General features: G+C 36.2%; 1 protein-coding gene across 1 annotated transcript; it reads right to left on the reverse strand.

Annotated features, from left to right (window-relative positions):
* Positions 1–719: 719 nt before the first annotated feature.
* Positions 720–3,007, reverse strand: LOC137573721 (uncharacterized). Its single transcript, XM_068285732.1, is given in 8 exon segments — positions 720–855; positions 999–1,864; positions 1,919–2,150; positions 2,209–2,303; positions 2,306–2,363; positions 2,419–2,550; positions 2,614–2,758; positions 2,816–3,007. Coding segments are annotated over 7 exon segments (1,608 nt in total). The 5' UTR covers positions 2,935–3,007; the 3' UTR covers positions 720–855; positions 999–1,037.
* Positions 3,008–20,749: the final 17,742 nt, after the last annotated feature.

Here is a 20,749-nt window from a genome sequence, read left to right on the forward strand (position 1 = left end):
CGACTATCTAATATCCTTAACAAAAATTATGAAATCATATCATCTAGACATAAATCGAAATGGAAGGGGTTTCCTATTGAACAAATGTGAAGAATTTTCTGATAGAAAGAAATAGTTTAGAAGATTAATTATTGGCAACGAACAACAATTATTACATTCTCCGAACGACGACGTTATAAAGTACTTCCAGCTACCAAGAAAAAACAAATTCATGTTGGAATTTGGCAAAACATAAACTTTGCACAGTGACCGAATGAATATGTGGAAAATTTCGCATATTTTTTTGTCCCTAGCTAACCTTTAGGAAGCCTTTCCTCCAAGTTTAATGACTTTTTTTTCATATAATTTGATTAAAATTACCCAAAGACTAGACTAGAAAGGTTAAATGTTATGGCAAATGGATAGTTTAGTTATTTTCAAGTTACTCTAAATTGCCATGTTACCCAACCTATGGCCCCCAAGGTTAAAAAGGGTATTATAAAGCTTCCATCAGACAACAAATGCGACGGCAGAGGGGGAGAGAGAAATGTTTGCTCTTTAGATAAGCGTTATGCGGTCGGCATTTGGTACATACATACATATATGCTGTATGTACGCACATATCTTTCCTCCTCTATATGAACAGTAGAGTTATACTACGAAGTAGGTACGTTTTTATGATGACTGCACGTGTGTTGGCCGTAATTTGTTAAACGGTTTTTCGTTTCGTTTTTCGTTGATTTTGGTTTCGAGTTCATTGAACAGGTTGTTTTGGCTTTGACATTTTGACTTGGTACGCTTTTTTTCTTGTTGTCGTTGTTATTGTTGTTGGTTGGTTCCTCATAAATCTTGGGTTCACATTAATTTGCTCATCACCTGTCGCAAAAGAAGAATTTGATGAGTATAATTAAATGGTTAATGGGCGAAAGAAGTTTGTTATCAATGACAATGATGATTTATAACAAGAGTACACAATAAATAATGAGTATATATATTTAATGCTTCCCCATCATCTGTACCTCCTCCTCTAATCCTACCCCTTCATCTTTTGCCTTTGATTATAGGTCAAATTTTCGTGTGCCCTTGTTTAGCTTGGTGAATTGATGTTTGTCATTTATTGCTGCTGCTTGCTCTTCCTCTGTGTCTGATCCATCCATAGTTGTTACGGTTTCATCATCAATTAGCTCTTCATCTTGATCTTTATTATCACCCGTTGATATGATTTCTACTTCATCCTTAAACCCTTCAACAATTTCTGGCACTTTAACCATTGGCCGTTTTGGACTTTCAGAACTTTGTGCTAGATTAGCCACATCTTGATGTTTATAATTGATTTGATTCCTTGAATGCTTTTTGTATTTCCTCTCCTGATACGAGGGAAGTTTTTTATTTATAGACTGTGCCAGTAATTCATCTTTTATATGGTTGTGGGTTGTCAGTATCCAATCATTAATTGATTCAATATCCCTATGATGAGGAACCCGCTGATTGAAATCATGATGTTTATGTTTGGACGAAGAATCATGATTATGATATATATTTGTATCTTTATTTAGTTGAGGGTCCTGCCATTCATCATCAACAGGTCGATTTTTCGGTTTGCCTCTATGAGTTCTATCATCGAATGGACGATTTTTTTTACGATTTCGATAAACGGACCAATCGCTTCGGTCTGGTTCATTTCTGTCATCATTACGATCGGCATCTTGATCAGGTTCTTTTCTATCGTTAGATTTGCTTGGTGACCAATCTTCTACATCAATACGATCTCTGTCCCTATCGTTTTGTTTATCTTGATCATAAAATGCATAAGCAATTCGTCTGTTGTCTTCTTTATTCCCTTCTTTGGTGGATGAACTCAAAGGAGGAACTGTAATGCCAAAATCTAAAAAGAAAAATTATTTAAAATATGTCTTATTTCTTACCACTTACCACTTACCAGGTTCGGTGGTGTTCATAATATACTGTTTGGGTTTGTTTGTTGGTGTGCGTGTTGAAGTTGCCAGAAAGGAGTCAGATGTCACAGGTCTATGATGAATTTGCCAATAGAAAGTTAACCAATAAATGAGGAGAAAATCATGAAACAGTATTAATGAACCCAACAAATAATCATCTAAACGCATTTCAGCAAAACGATCGCCATGAATCGTTTGCGCATGATACATGACAAACTAAATAGAAATCCTCGTTAGAAGGCAATTTCAAAAACAAAAATCACATTCAACTTACAAACATAATGGTTACGCTAATGCCTAGTTCGACAACTATATACGCATATGGCACGGTATCCTGCACAACCAGAAGGAATAAGAAAAAAAAACAGAAACCATTAGAAACACAAAGCCTACTATGAAAAGAACTGCTACATCTAAAGTAAGATCCATCTGGAATACAACAATTATTTAGTTTTAGCCAAGAATAGAACGGAATAGAACTCACATTTCTAGGCAGAACTGCACCTATGACTAGGCATAAGAATATGACTAAAACACATAAGCAAAAAAATGCCAAAACATCGGGCCACCAACTGTAAACAACCAAGCCAAATAGTGATATAATCTGTAACTCGGCCTAAAAATACAAATGGATATTAAACACATTCACATATATGTACAAAAACTAATATATACTTACTATAATTAAACATATAAGACAATTTATGAACTTTACATAGCGTAGTCTCTCGCAAAATACAAAAATGGTAAACAGTAAAATGCCCAAAATAAAGGTGGTAAAACATATAAAATATAAATCACGAAACTTATCACGTCCCTCCTGTCTAATGGAACACATAACGATGAATCAAAAACATTTCATTAAATGCATACAAACTTACATCATGCAAACAATTAGCCATTGTATTAGAGCCAATATCAACCAAATGGCAAGATACATATAAGTCCTCACTGAGAATTGTCGTCGCGCCTGACGATAAGAGCGCAAATCGTAATGCATGTTGGAAAAACAAACTAATATTTTACGTTTAGCTTTCTATTTGTTGCTTTTGAATATGTAGTTTTAAAATATTATCAAAGCTATGTTGATGAAAACTTTATGATTATATATTTTCACTCTTGGCATCTTACACCAAGTTGAAATTCAATTGATAATCCTATCAATGACACAAGTAGAAGAAAAGCCTATGACTTGGATAGAGTTGGTTATATTTTTACACAAGTATTTGACTTTATTTTTTGAATCGATACCATTAAGTTTGAATGCTAGAATGCAATTAATTTTTGGAATCGTCTAAAGCAGAATTAAAGATATTTTTATGTTTCATCATATACGATTTCTGCAAGGTCATAGTCCTTATAATCATATGCAGTCCTTATAATTTGATTGTTCAGTGCAGGATCTATAATAACTTCTTTGAAAGTAAAATAGTTGTATTGGATTTGCCAAAAAAATGTTAGCAAATACATGATAAGAAATAAATGAAATAACATAAGAGATGCCATCAAATGGTTGTTGGGATTCATGCGTGCATACCGCTTACCCTCAATGGACTGGCCATAAAAGATCACAAACTATATGGAGAATTAAGTATTGTAGTATACAAACATTTATAGCTACAGAGTATTTTGAATTACCATGAACATTGTTGCAGAGACAATCACATTGAAGCAAAAGTAGGCAATTGGCTGCTTCGAGTCCTCCAATTGAGTGCTTGATATAAGAAAATATACCGAACTAAATATTAAAATGTAGCTCAAAACAAACACAAGCGACATATTTCGTGTGATATCCAACTAAGAAAAAGATCGTTACATGTATCTAATCAGACAAATTTCAGTATAAACTCACATTAAGAGGTGTACAACAGCCAACAAATAGACCAAAAACAATAACAAACGCACAAATTAAAAAGTATATCATTACTTCGCTCCACCAGGAACGCACAACTAACACAAAGAGTGAGATAATTTCCAATTCGACAATTACCAAGGATAACAATATACTAATTGCACCCATTAGTCGCAATTTTTCAATGAATGTGAATATCGTGAAGAGCAAAATGGCAAGGACAAAGCAGCTGGTGCATATTATCTTGCATTCATAGAGGACCTCACGGACATCTTTTCTACAAATTCAAATACACATTAGAAATTATCAAAGAAACTTCCCATAGAACTCACATTGAGCATATAACTATCCACTGGATAAGGGCCACAAATAGCAGGAGAAAGAAATGCGTGTAAGTTTTCTGTGCAAATCGTCGCTGCCGCCTATTTGCCAATACCGAATCCATCACACATAAAATAATAGGAATACATTCAATTTTTAATAGGGAATTGAACGAAAACTTTTAGCAAAGCTAAGTAGATCACCAGGAAAACAAAAAAAATGTCTTTCAAGTAAGAGTAGAAAGATTTTTAGCTATCGGATGGTTAAACTGAAAGCTTATTTATGGATTCAATATGAAAAAGACAATGGAAACAACAATAAAAGAGCTGCAAATGAAAGAAAATATTTAAGGGTATCTTTACACGCTTTCCTTTTCATATTCCTTCTAATATTTCGATAGTTAAGCGAAGAGAAATCCATGCTGAGTCTAAGACTGTGCTGCATCGAGTTATCCTTATTGCCTCCAATTTTTTGGAACAATTTTGGTGTCCAAGATCTCTTTGTATAGAAAATTGGTCGTAATTCAATAAAAAAGACATAATTCTAATAACATTTTCCGTTTTCACCTGATAACTTTTTTCAAACTAGGTTCTAAAAACCAGATCCCAACCGAGAAGACCTTATTAAACATCTTACTCTTAAGTTTTTGAGTCAAGTCCTAATTGTTTTGAAAGTCTTCACATCTAAACAAAATGGTTTATTCGAAAGACAAAATAGTATCATTTACCATACAAAATAGTTCAATTTACTTGAAATAGGTTGTCTTGCATTGAATTTTCAAATACATATGCATGTATACAGGTTTGTATATATGTATGAATATATATTGATCTTGGTCTTGGATGCTCCAGTTGCCGGTTATTTCCATTTATTTCATTCTGTGCTCACTTCACACACAGCTGCGAACTCAGGGCGAATATTGCATTTGTTTAAAAACGTCAAACGGAAAAAAAAAAAAAAAACAAATAAGAGCAAACGAACAGAAAGCCAGGCCCAACCAAAGCAGCAGACCAGACCAAAGTACAGAGGCAACCAAGCGGCTTCTGCTAATGCATAAAATCAACAACAAGAAAATTAACACAAAACCGACAGACAAGGTAGAGAAAATGCAATAGCCAAAAAGCCCAACAAAAATACACAAACGATGAAAATTTGCGCTCGTTAGCAAAATTTGTCGTAAACGTTAACAGAGTAAATAAGCTTTGCTTTTCAATTTGTTTGCCTCGACAAGTGTTGAAAAATACATTTCAAATCGGATAAATAGACTCAAGACTAATGAGCCAAGTAGTTTTCCAAAAGAAAAAAAGAAAAAAGAGGAACAACAAAAACAAAAAGAAAAGAATCAGAGTGAGAAGTAGAATGAGAACAAAGTACGAGCAACTGACGCACCATAAAACTTAATTTGCATAGACACAGACGTCACAGAGTTTGGGGCATAAAAATCATTTAGCGACACATTTGGCATATCAAAAATGATTTCCCCTGCTCACCCCCACCACCATTAAGCCCCAATCTCTCAAAACTCTGTCTCTGTTGCTTCTGCCTGTTTCTATTAAATGGCGTGTGGCATTCCAAATCAGCTGACTGACTGCGACGACAACGACGACGACGACTTCAACTATCTGACTAGCATGCAAAATTAATTACCAAGCGAAAATTTATTTACGACTCATCTTCTGCCCCTTTATTTTAGCCTTCTTACTCTTCTAGCAGTACACGCGTTCACGTTTCACCTCTCTCTCTCTCTCTCTGTCTCTCGGTGTCTCTGCGGCAACCATAAAAGTTTTACGTTTTAGCCGAATTTAGTGTAGAGATGGAGATAGCCACAGTAAGAAAATATAGAGAGCGAGAGAGAGAGAGAGAAGGTTGTGAGAAGTTGTCGTCGTCCGTGCAGTTTCTGCAGTTTAGATAGTACATACGAGCCAGAAGCAACCAACATTCTCCATTCTACACATAAAATTTCAGACGATGACATTTTTGCAGCCAACTGCATTGCAGTGAATGTCGCGTTTTTCGGTTGCGGTTTTTACGAGGCGCTTCCAACACTCAAACGAACCTTTTACCAAAACACACACACACACACACACACACATACACTTAGTGTGGTGCCGAGCGGGAAGAGGAGCGAAATGAGATGCAGTTCTGCGCTAAATCCCAAAAATCCAGAATCCGAATCACGGCACTTAAGTACGCGTAATGAAATTTTAAACAGCATTTCTCCACCTCTCCACCCAATTCCCCCGATGGTATCCCTTTTCCGGCGCTCTTAGTTTTGTTTATGATGCATTTTATAGTGGCAGCAACAAGCTCTCTAATTCAATCTGTATGCAACCAAAAAGTAATGAGCACGAGGAGCAAAGGCAGCTCGGCTTCTGTATATACCTATTTTTTTTTTTTGTGAAAAGTTATTGCTGAATACCTTGTATTTAGTTTATGCCACCTTAACATTAAGTTTTTTGTTGTTTTTTTTTTTTTGGAACTCAAGTTGCATTTAGATATAGATGACCTATTAAATCATAGAGTTTGATAATGAAAGTCAAAGAGCTTAATTTAATGGCTGAACGACTATTTGATATCTCAATTCTATGACAAGCGGATCAATCTTATTGGCTTTAAAAGGATAAGCTTATGCTAAATAGGATATGTGATGTTCATTTATAAGTTTTCAAAATATCCTCATCATTTAGATGGCAAATGGCTGGAATACAGGGAATGATATAATGTAATATATAGTAACAAGTGATATATAAGATTGATTCTTATATCCTTTGCCTAGACTTGGCTTAATATTAATTACTAGTTGTAATTATTGTAGAGTATTAATATCCATAAGAGCTGATTTAGCCATTATCTTAGTAGGTCATATGTATGTCTATTTGTTATGTATAAAAAATAAAACAATATTTTAGAAGTCAATTTGATTGAGCGAATGGAAAATGGAAATGGAAAGGAAAGTTTTGTTTAACTACTCATGCTCAGAATTATATATAGTTAGCAGTTTTTCTTGCTAATATCATACCCTTCACCCTGCAATATTCTACAGGGTATAAAAAGTACAAGGGTTAACGGGCGCAGATTAGGGCTATACCAGAGATAACTATACAAACAATAGGGTTTAGCCTTATCTAGATTAACAAAAACAAAATAACACAACTACTTGTTAGCCTTCTATCAAACTAGGTCGAAAAAAAGTTTAATCTAACAAAAGGAAAAACAAATGAAACTAACAGAAACTACGGGTAGTTCTAGACAATTAGACAGAAAATCTTAGGTCAGGGTGAGTTTACCTAAACGCGTATAATATGATATGGAAGACTTCCTCTGAAAAATGCCAAGAAAGTGCAAATAAAGTTCCGTTGAGAGCCCACCCTCAAGTAAATAGACGTCATTGTCATTGGAATAATGTGTTTAGTTGGCACAGCAGCAGCACACGCCTCTAGATAAGGACCACACACTGACGGCAGCATCAACAGACGGCGGTGACTAGACCTTGTGATAAAGACCCACAAAAAGAAAGAAGGAGAAAATAAAAAATAAAATAGATAAAATTAAATTTCACATACTACATATGTACATATATGGAAAAGATAGCCATGGCTGGACAAAGTTCAAAGCGAACCGAACTGAACTAATGTCGTCACATCATCCACATCATCATCGTCAGCGACCAACAAATTAGAGGCAATAACTACCAGAGAAGATTTTACTCCTTGGCAAGGGGTTCTTTTCCACTTGCGTCATCAAATTTGTAGCAGGTTATCATTAAAAAAAAAAAAAAAACGTTGACTTGATAAGAAAATGAACGAAATGCCGATGAGCTATGCGGCACAGTTTTATATATATTTTTTGTTTCCATTTTCGTGTGAGTCATCCTGACAAGGAGAAGACCTAGCAGGAACGTGACCTAGCACTTTCGGTTGACGTTCCATAATCAGGCGGCAGCCAAATCCATGGAATGAGGGAATGAGTGAATGAGTGGAAATGAGGTTCGGTTCTTCTTCTACTTAGTCTTTTATCAATTTTACGACTTCCTTTTTTTTTGGTTTCTGGACCACCATCGGTCACCAAGCCAGACTAGCTAAGCTAGACTGCAATTAGTTTTATTTTCTTTATTTTCCACTTCACCATCATTTTTTGTCGATTTTTTTTTGGTCTTCTTATCGTGGCTAATTGATATTTATGGGTCGAACACGTTTAAGGTGAAAAAAAATCAATTTGAAGAAGCATTGAGGGGTTTTTAACCTCTCTCATTTTTAAGCTTTTATTGGCAAATGGGTGAAGGGTTTGTTGTAGACCGCACTTAAAAATCTCTTTGCCTCTCTCTCTCTCTTTTTTCATCCCTCTCTATCTAAACGAATTGTATGCTATCATTATTTTTGTAGCAACTAAAAATAAACCATGAGGAAGCAGTTTACATCTTTAGAAACACTTAAAAATTCGAACAAATTAACAATACTTGTAGCCTGTTGATTTATGAATGAGTTTTTCGAGAATGTTTTGATGGCAGGACATCGTTTTTCTGTTTAGTTCCCTTTCCCCTCTCCTCAAGCATGATGTTTCAATTTTTCAACAAAAAGCAAAACCAGACGGCAGGCTGTGAATGAATGTCTACTTAAAAGTGAATAAATAATAAAAAAAAAAGAAGAGGAAATTACTTTTACTTATGTGTATTGAGAGTGAATTGGTATAAAAACAAGGTGTAGGAAAGGCAGGGAAATATATATCAGTTCGAATCATTTCATTCAAAATTTAACCTTGGTCACTACGGGAGTAGCATTAGCAGCATCATCAGCATGAGCAGCCGTTTCAACTTGAAGAACTTCCCTTTTTGCTTAATTTATGACACTTTCAATTACGAGTTACGCTCTGGGCACAGCAAGAAATCAAGAATTCCAAGTAAAATCTCCTGCACACACACACAGACACACTTCTTTAAATCCCTTTGCCTGTTGTGAATTGAAATTACATTTCTTCGAATACATTGAAAGCCATAATTATGCTCACGCTTAGATAAAATCCATTCTACATAGTCCTTTTTGCCAATTGCTCAAAATGGCCAACGAGGAAAATGTGCATAGACAATACCTGTTGTCTTGTTGTCCTGTTGTCCTATTTGGCTCAATAGACCTTGTCAATGTGCTGACAAAAAGGCCAGACGCTGAATAAGAAACAGAGATGAAGGTCTTCATCATCATTACTATTGAGCAGAACATGTCAATTTTGAGCCATGAATTGTTGCTACCCAGCTGGGACATTGTTTCGCTTTTTGCGCAAAAGAAGTCAATTCATAAACTGTGCTCAAATCTATCAAAATCCTTGAGAAAGATAAATCAATTTGTCGTCAGACAAAAGATAATATTTGTAATTTAGATTGATGACCTACCCCATCTCCACCATTCTCCACCAATCCCCATTCAATGCGGTCGAAGGATAATCTAAATGTAAATGGCCAAAAGTGTCTTAAAGTTGTCTTAGTTTAAGGTTTTTTTGAATTCTTTTCTCAGGCCTTTACTTTAATTTTATGGCTAGTTCGTGACTGGGACAAACTCAAGGGGTGGAGAGAAACTACCTGCTGCATATCCTCTATCCTAGCCACGCGTTTATGTCTCGCTTTCATTTTGAGGGTTTTTTTTTCTTTTGCTTTTGCTGTGCTGTGTCCTTTGGTCTTTTTATTTTCTGGTTTTTGTTTTTACGTGAGCACACGCGTACCGTCAACAGTTTTCGTTTTTCCAGAAAATTAGTTTAAAAGCATCATAAAATAATTTTCGTTCGTTTTCGGTGGGCGTTGTGAAAATTTTCGCGTTCCGCGGCATTTTATTGTCTCTCCTTCTCACTCCCTATCATTCTCTGAGTTCCCTTTCCCTATTTTGGCTTTTAACTTTGCCCATTTAAGGTTCAGGTGTGTAAATGGATTTGGAGCGCTTCAGTTAGGCCATCAACATCATCATCATCATCGCCATCATCAACGTCATCGCCATCAACATTTGGCAGTTGGCGCGGTTCTTTAACAAAAATGATTCAACGCATGAGCATCGACATCGACATCGACATCGAGCTGGCATCATGGCTCGTAAAAGGACCAAATGTTTGGAGCCAAATTAGATTTATACGATTTTTTCCTAGAATTGGGCAGTAAAAATAAATAAAAAATGTTAAATGTGTAAATGGAAAATTCACGCTGGCCAAGAGAGACCGTCCCAACCGACCAGACCGTATAGTGTAATTAGGATATACAATTTATGGTGGCCATTCCAAAAAAAAATATGAGTATATATGTAACAGAAAAGGTAAATTGAATTTGCCGAGTTAAGCACTTTTCAAAGACATTAAATTGTCAGTAATTAAATCATAATTCTAATTACTTTTAGTAGTAGTCAAAAAATATAAATTGAAAGTTCAAACCCAAGGGCCATAACTTTTTACAAGTTATTTCAACTTACTTTAAAAAGGTTTGCCATTAATCTATTTATCTAATAACTTGTATACTTTCAATTATTTTGAGCTAAAACCCGCTCTCAGTTTTTAATATTTAATTACATAAATACTTTTAATAAGATGTATTGCAAAAATACATATTTTTGACATGAAAAACATTGTAAGTTATCTAACTCGTAATGTAATTACTTATCTAAGTATTTCGGAGAAATTGTGACAGTTGAAATATTTTACATTTCGCTTTCATAAATTACTAGAATAATCTTATGATAAATTCCTTAAAACATATTTCTATATGTGATTCATCAAAGATTCATTTGGTCTTATCTTTCATCTTTTTATCATCAACTGAATCATACATTTAAAAACTAAAAGCTTTGTCATTGCCATAGATTTCGTCACATTGGACAAATCTGAAACATGAGCTAAAGATAAAGTCATCTGTTTCCAAGAGAAATTCCCCATTTGATACTCATGTGGTAAAACTCATAAAAAAAAAAAAAACAGATACGGCCTACTTCCTCTTTTAGTATAACCTGGTCATGCAATTGTTTTCCCATAAAGTATTATATGTAATCCATACCAAAATGCACTCAAGTCCTTATCCACTTCCCCACACATGCACACACCCACACACGCACACAGATGCACACATGTATCCTTATGTATGCTTAAGAGACGGTTGTAATTTGAGCAATTTGTTTTCATAAAAGATCTCCTGGGCAACCAACGAACCTTATTCTTATACAATATATGTGATGGAAAAAAATAGTATCTTGTATCCTTCTTTTGTTGTTGCTTGTTTTCGTTGGAATTACACGCTAAAAAATTTGTTAAGAATCTCTCTTAAGTGAAGCATGTGTGGAATGCTTGCCAAACCAAATGAAAACTCTTTCCACCGACCAACTTGAGGCGTGAACAAGTGCTTGGGACAAACTCCTCTTACAGTCAGACAGAGACAAAAAAGCAAAAATATGAGAAAGAAAGAAAGAGTGAACTACCTAAGAAGAGAGAGAGAGAGAGAGAGAGAGAGAAAATAAGACTAACAGTTTGTTTGTAATGGCTTTTAATAACAATTTGCTCACAGCTTTTTCTCTTTCCCATTTACTTATTTTTTTTTTCTTTTGCATTTATTCTATAATTTTTTTATATGTAAACATAATTTCTTTAATTGGATTTTGTCGTCGTTGCCCGACTGGCTGCCTGCTTGTCTTCCTCCTGGCCCCTGCCCTCCTGTCCCCCCCATCCTCTTGCCTACTTGCCATGGCTAGGCTATAGTAAACATTAAGAGCGCCGTTTGGAGGTGGCGTCGGTGTGAAAATAGGAAGCCAGTCGCCAAAAAAAAAAAAAAAAATGCAACAGCAACAACCTACAGTAAAACACACACAAAAACCAGACAGAAAGCCAACCAGCCAGCCCAAGCCGAGGCAGCTGGTAAAACCCGTTAAAATAGCGACAAAATAAGAGAGTGGCATTCGGTTTAAGTTTGGGGTACATCCAACTAACAAATTCGCTGCAAAATCTCCAATATCCATCAAGAAAAGTTCCACTCAATCAAATGCCATCCTTCCTTTCCCAAAGCGAGCTTGGACATTCAAAAATCTTAGAATCGAAAACCTTTTTCAAAAAGTGTTTGGTATCAAAATTGACTTCGTATCATCTTAACAAAGACTTTTTCATTACAAATCTTAAAGTTTCTTAGATTTTTCTGGTTTTAAAACATTTTTCTCTCTTCTAGCTTTTAAATCTTAATGACAAGTCGGAAAAAAAACATTTGCTGGAGAAATGCAGCATTATCTTCTTGAATTTTACATCATATGTATGTATGTATATGTAATATCTTAAAAAAAAATACTTTCCTTCAAATAGTCTCTATTCTTTTAGACTCTATGGCGAAAGTATTTAAAATGACTTTCTTGCTTTATTTGAAACTTTTACCTAAAATTATGTACCTATTATAGTTATAATCGTGTTAAGTTGTAATTAATGGTTTTTCTGTCTTAAGGACTGCAATTACTTTTTATCTGGGAAATACAACAAAATTCATTTAATTCTACTCTTAAAAGCTCGTTTTAAGTTGATGGCTGGCCCAACCAAAAAAAAAAAAGGGGGAAATCAAGTAAAATTGGTTTTAAAATTGATCGACTTAGATTCAATATGGGCTGAATTCGACATTTATATAGTCTGGGACTTCAACTGGCCATATGTCCATCAAGTTAGCAGGGTATCAGCGAGAAAACAAATGCCAGTGACAGGCGACAGCGCGACACGCTGTCTAACAATTTTAATTTTCAATTTTAACTGCAGCGACAACAACGCGACGACGACGACGACGACGTCACACGGTTTTACTCTTAACCAACAGTCATTCCGAGCAATGTGTTGTAGTAGTTGTAGTAGTAGTGGACCCCCATCGACTCTCTAGTCGCAATGGAGTCGGAGTCCAGTTTTATTTTTTGCTCCCCGTTTTAGACCGCTCGCCCGATCGGCTTAAACTGGGTCACTGGTGTCAATCGTTGGCCTGCTGCTGCTGTTGTTGTCAACTTAATTATGTCGCAATTGCTTTGAAGTCGACTTTTCGCAAATGTAAACCATGCTCGAGAGCCGCCCCGCCACCAGCCCAGACAGCAGGTGGCAGCGGGACAACATGACCGACCACGACCATATTGCTCCATGGGCTTCTTTCCCCCAAAACCATTCTGTTCTGTCATTGCCATGCTATGTTTCTTCATTCGGAATTGCGCTTTATTCAATTTCTTGTATATATAGCATGCCGCCAGCAACACTTTTTTGCTTTGGTCGGCTTTCACACTTTTGCCCTTTTTAGAGTCGTTGTCACTAGTTTAATTGGATTTTGCCTTTGTCTTCTTGGCCATCCACATCATCATCATCATCACCATCATCGCCGTTGTCGTCATCGTCATCTTCCCTGCATAGCTTAAAAAGCTGCAGCCCATTACAACTTGGTTTTGTTATTGGCTTAATTGAATTGTCGCTAAATTGGCGGACTTTAAATACTCGTACTCGATGCCGCCAGAGGCAATCTCTTTTTGGTAGTAGCAGCCAACAACAACAAGCAATTAAGCACACAGCGAAGAAGATTGCCAGAGCCAGATAGAGGAGGCAAAAAGTGTGTAATTAGAGCACAGTTTTTGAGAGAATTAAAAAAAAGTGTAAATCTCATTAGGTATGCAAATATGCACAAATGTAGACGACTGACACTTGATGTCAGTCAAGTGTATAATTCTAAGATACTTGTTCGGTTACCATTTACTGGAATCAGTTAAATGTACATGTAAAACTTTCTGACAAGTTTCAAAGTTCTTTCTTCTTTTTTTTTGGGAATTAAATCATTACGTTTACACCAGACACAAGCATCTAGAATATAATTATTTGCATTATTTTGGCCAAAAGGATTTTCCCAAATAACCAATTAAAGAAGTTTCTGATTACTAAATACATTTTAAGAAACTTGACGCCTTGAATGAATGAACACTAGGATTCTCTCTAGTCTATTTTATTAAGATTCTTTTCGTGACCTTCTACTTTGACTTTTGTGTGTCTGTGGCTACTGAAATCAGCTTTTATATAATACTCAAAGTCTTGGTATTGAATGAGCTAGAATTTTGATTGTCACACAACTGTTGATGGAGTCTACATGTTGACTCCTTTCAACTTTTGGCCATTTAATGAAATGAAAAATCTGTGAGACACCACCAGGCACCACCTTTCATTGACAAACTAGACAGCTTTCGAATGGCCCATTTACCCCAATTTCTGACATATCACTTTCAAAACGAAAAAAAACACTGTCCCAGCGCGAAACAATGCAACCGAAACTCAACTGACACTTCCAAGAATTGCCAAGCCGAAAATCGAAAAGAGTGAAGAGGAAAAACAAAATCAAATGCTTTGTAATGCTACTGTCGCCAGTCTGAGACCCGCCTTTTGCTCCACCAATACCATCAGCAATAGCGACCCTCCTCCCCATACCACTACTACAACCCTCTGCCCCAAAAACTACACCTATTTCTTCTTTGCATGCAACGTTGACGAGGCAGAAAAGGAGAAAAAAAAGAAGAAAAAAAACTTTGAAAACGTCAACACAAAACACAAACAAAAATTGAACTGAATACCCGGAGACATTGAAGACTGATTGACATAGGAAAAATGTTTGGATTTTTCCCCGGCCATCCTATATATGTACATGTATGTATATGTACAGACAAAGGTAACATACTTGAAAACTAATGCGCTTATCAGTGGAAATTGATCAGACTTCATAGCGGTATGAATGCAGGTGATTGTTGCGTTACTTTCGGTTTGCTGGCTGTGTCTCTTGTATGTGGAAATAATTAACATGTACTTTCGATTTCGTGAGGCGTAAAAGAAAAGTCAACCAGGGAGGAAAACCGAACGAATGACTCCCTATAAGCGGGCAACTGGCCGACCGACTGAACGACCAACTACAATCAATAACATTTGTAATGTCAATAATTGACAAGAGGGCTCCGCCTCCACCTCCTCTTACTCCCTCTCTTGAAATTGAAAGTTTATGGTCGGCATTTTGATGAATTACCCAATGCGATCCCCAGGCACCTTGCATATCATATCGACTGATAAGGCGATAAGCAAACGGCAGAGTGAGAGAGAGTGTAAGTCAGTGAATGACGCGGTGAGGGGGAGAAATGAATGATTGGGAAATCTTAAGGTTGATGTTAGGTTTCTCCTTGTTTTTGTTTCCCTCGAGTTTCTTCTCTAATTCGATAAACACGTTTTTGATCGATTTTCTCCATTATCGAATTGATGAAGCCAATTGAGGTCATGTATTAGGCGCCAATTGCAAAATTAAGGTTAATTGAAATAGGAAAGGCTAGAGAGAAAAAGCGGATTCATTTCATACAATGTAGTCAAATAATTAACAATTCAACTCAATTACATACATCCAACCAATACTTAAATTTTATGTCTTTTCGTTATTTTTAATCGGTTTACTGCTCAAACTCATGGGCATGAACAGTTAACTTTCAAACCTGTTCTTGGTGACTAGTTTGAGTTATTTAATAACTAGAATTCAATAAACCCTTACATTGTTTCAGGTACTAAAATAAATGATGTGATTATTGCTACTTAATATATTACATCAATAAACTAAGTTTTCTTACATCATGATCGCAGTATTTTGTCCAAGTTCCATTTCTGTTCTTGGCTATTAATTTGCGTCCGAAAAAGGCGTTTACAATATGAGGAGATATTATCAGTAATTGGCTGTAAAGTGATTTATTCCGCGTGGAAACTATAAATTAACATACAAAATAAATACCTTACAAGATTCAATATAGGTTTCTATATAATCAGGCTGTTGAAGCTATAGTGGATAAAGCTCCTATATATGTACATGCAGTTAAATCAAATAACTCGTTTAAATACAGTGACTTTCCTCAATAATTTTGTTATTTTCCAAGCGATTGCTATAAAAATTAAAATTTGTTAGTTCAATAAACAAATTAATGACTGCTAAAAATTTCATCAAGATCGGACAAGGACTTGTAATGTGCACCGCATTGCACCTGTCTAGGATTGTAGAGTGTATACAGTGTATACAGGAATCGGATAAGCCCAAGGAACTTTCGCCCTCTGGCGTTTTAATGGGACCAGTGCAATATACATAAGTATATGTATCATTTCCAAAACAAGCCACTTATTATTACCTAAATAATAATGCAAAATTTGCAAATTAAAAGTATTAGAAAATAGCGGAGAGTAAAATCCAACAACAATCTATTCAAGTGGTTGCAGTGTATTTTCATTGGTATTGAGTTAAGTTATGCAATTTGTTAAGAGAACTGTAATTAAAAACTAGTCTATAAAGAATATAATTAATTGCCTTATCTTGTCAGTAAACAATTTGTTCTTGGTTGTAATTTATACAACTTCTTTGTCTTGGTATTTTCTGATTTTATTAAATGTTCACAAATCTTCTTATTGCTTTTTGGTATGTACATGTATTCACTTTAAATAAGTTTCAAAAGTATTGAATCTTATGTATATAGATGAGGACCGAAAATATCAGTTGAAACCAAACCAAATTTGGTGCTTATATTTATATAAAAACATATTCTTATTGGAGCATTTTTCCCCTCATTAAGGAATTGCGGGATATGGTCATCTAATGAGTAGAAAATATTTCAGGGACAATTTAAACATATTTTTTTTTTATTTTGTTTTTTAAATATGACTTTATCAACTCTGCTCAGTAACTAAGTTGCAGAATTGCATCCCTTAAGTTGCTTTCTTCAATGAGAAATACCCTTTTTCTTTTGTTTTTTTGTAGGCAAAAGCAATAACAAGGGAATAGCCTTCTGATTCCCCTAGTTTTTCTATTAGATGACAATAAATCTTTAATTTCCCTGATCATCATTAACAATGAATTGCCATTTTTCATTACATCCAACAACGATAACTAAGTAAAGAGAAGAGAAGCTAGAGTAGTGGAGAATGCCAACCCATATATGTATGGACATTCAAAACATTCATGGATAAGATCAGCATTAACCATCGAATAGAATGAAATTGCTTCTCAACAAGAATCTTTGGAGATGCGTTTTCATTGCAATATCCAAAGGGTTTCTTCGTAAAGGGAATTTAATGGAGATACAGACAGAGAGATAGAGAGCACAAGAGATTTGGCTGATGAGCTCATCATCACAGAAAAGAACATTCGTTATCATGATCTAGCTAATCTGTTTTTTAAGGGAAATGAATCAGCAGGGAAGTGAAGTAATTACACTCATACACACACACAGTTATTAGAAGAGGGGCCCAAGATGAAAGATGATGACAGTTTTCGTTATTTTTGGTTTTTTCGGTTCTCTTCCAGTTGATTTGGTTTTTGGCTTGAGTTCTCGTGGTTAACCCCCAGGTATGAAAGATCAATTTTGCAATAATTTTCCATTCTGTCTTTCTGTCTGTCTCCGGTCTGTATGCCATGTCTGTCACACATTACCGTGAGACAATACAACATACAATGGCCAACTAATTAAGGTTATGGGTTCTGGCCTCTGGTTCTTATTCTCGTTTTAGTTCTCGTTGGTCTTGTTCGGTTCTGGGGTGTATCTGCGTCTTGTACTATGTAAAGATAGTACCAGTAGCCTCTTTTCTTTCTTTGTTCTGTTTTTGTCTTGGTCGTCCACATTGGCTGTGGCTTTCTTTTTTAGTTGACCGACTTGTTTAGCTTTTAATTTAAGACCCTAATGAGGCATTTAGGCATTCTTTGGCTTTTGTGTGTCTCCGCTCAATGCCGACTACTGTGTGTTTGTGTATTATTCAGAAATAAAATAAAAAGAAGAAGAAAAAAAACACAACAAGAAGAAAAGAAACAAAAAAATTAATGAGTCCATGGTCAGAGTTAAGACTTAGTCTCGGTCTTCGTTTCGTCTCTGCCCTCAGTCTTCAGCTCCATCTCTGTCTCTGTCACAATCTCCAGCCTCCAGCCAAGGGATGCGGGTGCCATGCCGATGATGATGATGATGATGATGCTTTGAATGCTGATAAAGCCGCTTAATTTTTCACTCGGTTTCTTCTGCTTTGCATAATGCATCAAAACCAAACTGAAACCCCCCAAACCATATGAACAACAACAACAACAACAAAACAGCATCCGAAATGAGCCAACGATTTTTACATAGTTTATTAATTTTTCAAATATTTAGAGGAATGTATGGCCACTCTTGACATTAATAAATCGGCTTAAATTTGATCTTGAGTAAAGGAATCAAACCTTTTTTTTTTTTTTTGCTTTTCCCTTGTAAATGTGACTTGACCTTAGGATTCTGTTCTGTCAACTTTGTTTTAAGCTGCTTTCCCAACTCGGCAATCAAAAGTTCAACCTTAATTATACACGTAAAGCATATGGAAATCAAGCTTTGTATTGTCTTTCAGTTGGGGCAAACTAATCATTTACTTAATGTAGATTACTAGACTAGATTTCATAGAGAATAGAAGGGAGACAGAGAGAGGGAGAGAGAGAGAGAGAGAGAGGGAGACATTTATCTCGATGTTTCGTTTAGTAAAACTTATTTTACCAGTGAAAGGTTCCAGGTAATTTTTGCAGTGAAGTCTGCCAAGTATCATTTAAAATCTCAGCAGGATGTATTTAGCATATTGATGCAATTTCCTGTAGCTCTGGTACGCCTACTTCCTAATTTTTTGTTCTCTTCCCATAATTGATTTGCCAATAACCATGCAACCCTTATTCGATTTGGGTGACGGTATGTCTGTATTGTATGTAGTTAATGCATTTGCTCGTTTTGCTCTAATTGAGTGATCATTGGCAGTGAGAAATCAATTTTAACATACCAAGAAATCTCAACCCTCCGCCCTGTCTCTCTCTTCGTCGCGCTCCTTGTGTATGATGTCCCCTCCTGTGGCTTCACATGTGAGCCATAAAGTCATGACATGGAAAGAGAGAGATATCCTGCCAGGCTGAGAACTAGAAGCACTTGTTTCCTAACTCTCTGCTGGATCTGGCTTTGGGTATGGGTTTAGGTCCAGGTCCAGTCGGGGGGCGCATTTTTTTTTTTTTGTGTTGTTGAAGCTCAGCAAGATGCCAATGACAACCAACTGAGCTGTGACGCCGGGTAGGAAGAAGGGACTTTTCCCTTCTTCTTTAAGAGGCAGCGTCAGAGAAAGGAGAAACAGAAGAAGGCAGAGAAGACAAAAGCAAATGCAACTGCATGGCATAGACCAGGTAATTGCTGCAGTTGTTGGAAGGCAGCGATGTGAAACATTTGTCATATACCGAAACACAAGACGTGCCCGCTGCCATGGGAAAGTTGTTGAGCCTGCTTGGGTCTTGCCTGCCTGCCTGCCTGCCGGTCTCCTAATCTCTGATATAGGTCATGCAACCCTCAAGGTTCCCTCAAGGAGCGAGCCAGCGAGTGAGCGAACGAACATAACCATAACCATTCGCCATCCATGGAGTAGAGGAGGCATCTTTTGTCTTTTCTTTTGCTTATATTTTTATGAATTCGTAGAAATTACTTCAGCTAGAACCTTTTTTTTTATTCTTCTACTTCTACTTCTATTTTTTTTTTTTCGTTGTTGGAGGACTCCTGGGCCAAAGTAGCTTTGCTTCTTCATCATGATGACTATGATGAGAATGATGTGTGTGTTGGTGTGTCTCTCTCTGTCTGTTTTGTATCCTAACAAGTGCTTTTTCCACCATGCACAATTAAAAACGCAGTTATGTATGCCTATTTCGCCCTCTTTGAAAACTCTCACTCCTACTACCAATGGCCATATACCTTTAGCTATTCCTCTATTCGTTCAGCTCTCCCATCTAGCCCACCCAACCCAACCATTCAATGTCAATGAACCGCGGCTGGTAATGTTTATATGCCCATCATTCCTATCCACACTCCCAAGTTGTCCACAACGACACAACATGCTTGTTGGATTGTTGGATTTTTACTTTATTTGTTTATGGTTTTGCTGTATGTCTGATTATCTTGGGCGCATTTCGTTGCTGTTTCTTTAACTTTAAGTTCGTTGCGCTTGGCCAGGCTTCTGGCTGACTAGCTGGCTGGCTGGCTGGCTGGCTTACTGAGATACTTTGCGAACGTACTTCCTAGACCCAATATATCGTTGTTGCTGTCGCCGTCACCGTCTCGTATCTTCTTCTAGTACTTATAATGTTATTTCATTTTATTGTTGTCGTCAAAGTTTGTTTTTTGTGTGTTTGTTGGTTTATCGCTTCAGAGGTTTCTCCATATATACATACATACCTATATATTTATATACACTACAATTGATTGAACATTATTAGCACTCAAGCATAAATTTCATTCGACATTTTGAGAGACAAGCAAGCGTCTAACTGCCTTTACAAAGACTTTGTACTATTCCCTTTCTGACTTTGTGTGCGTGTGTGTGTGTGTGTGTTTGTGTATGTGGGTGTGGGTGTGGATTTTGTAAGGGGTTAGGAAGTAGATGTAGAAGTTTGCTCGATAATTATCATGTTTTGTGGCAAAGGTGAAAATGTTGACCAAAAAAGAATGTTACGTTTGATTGAACACACATAGGAAAAGATTTTTTTTCAGAACGTTAGTTCATGCTCTTTTATAGAACAAAATATTTGCAATATATCAAATTTGAAATACCCAAAAATATCCATATATAGTTGGGTTAGTTTAAAATGTTTTCTAAA

Source organism: Drosophila tropicalis, unplaced genomic scaffold, assembly GCF_018151085.1.
Source record: "Drosophila tropicalis isolate 14030-0801.00 unplaced genomic scaffold, ASM1815108v1 contig_1109, whole genome shotgun sequence".
In the NCBI taxonomy this organism is placed as follows: domain Eukaryota; kingdom Metazoa; phylum Arthropoda; class Insecta; order Diptera; family Drosophilidae; genus Drosophila; species Drosophila tropicalis.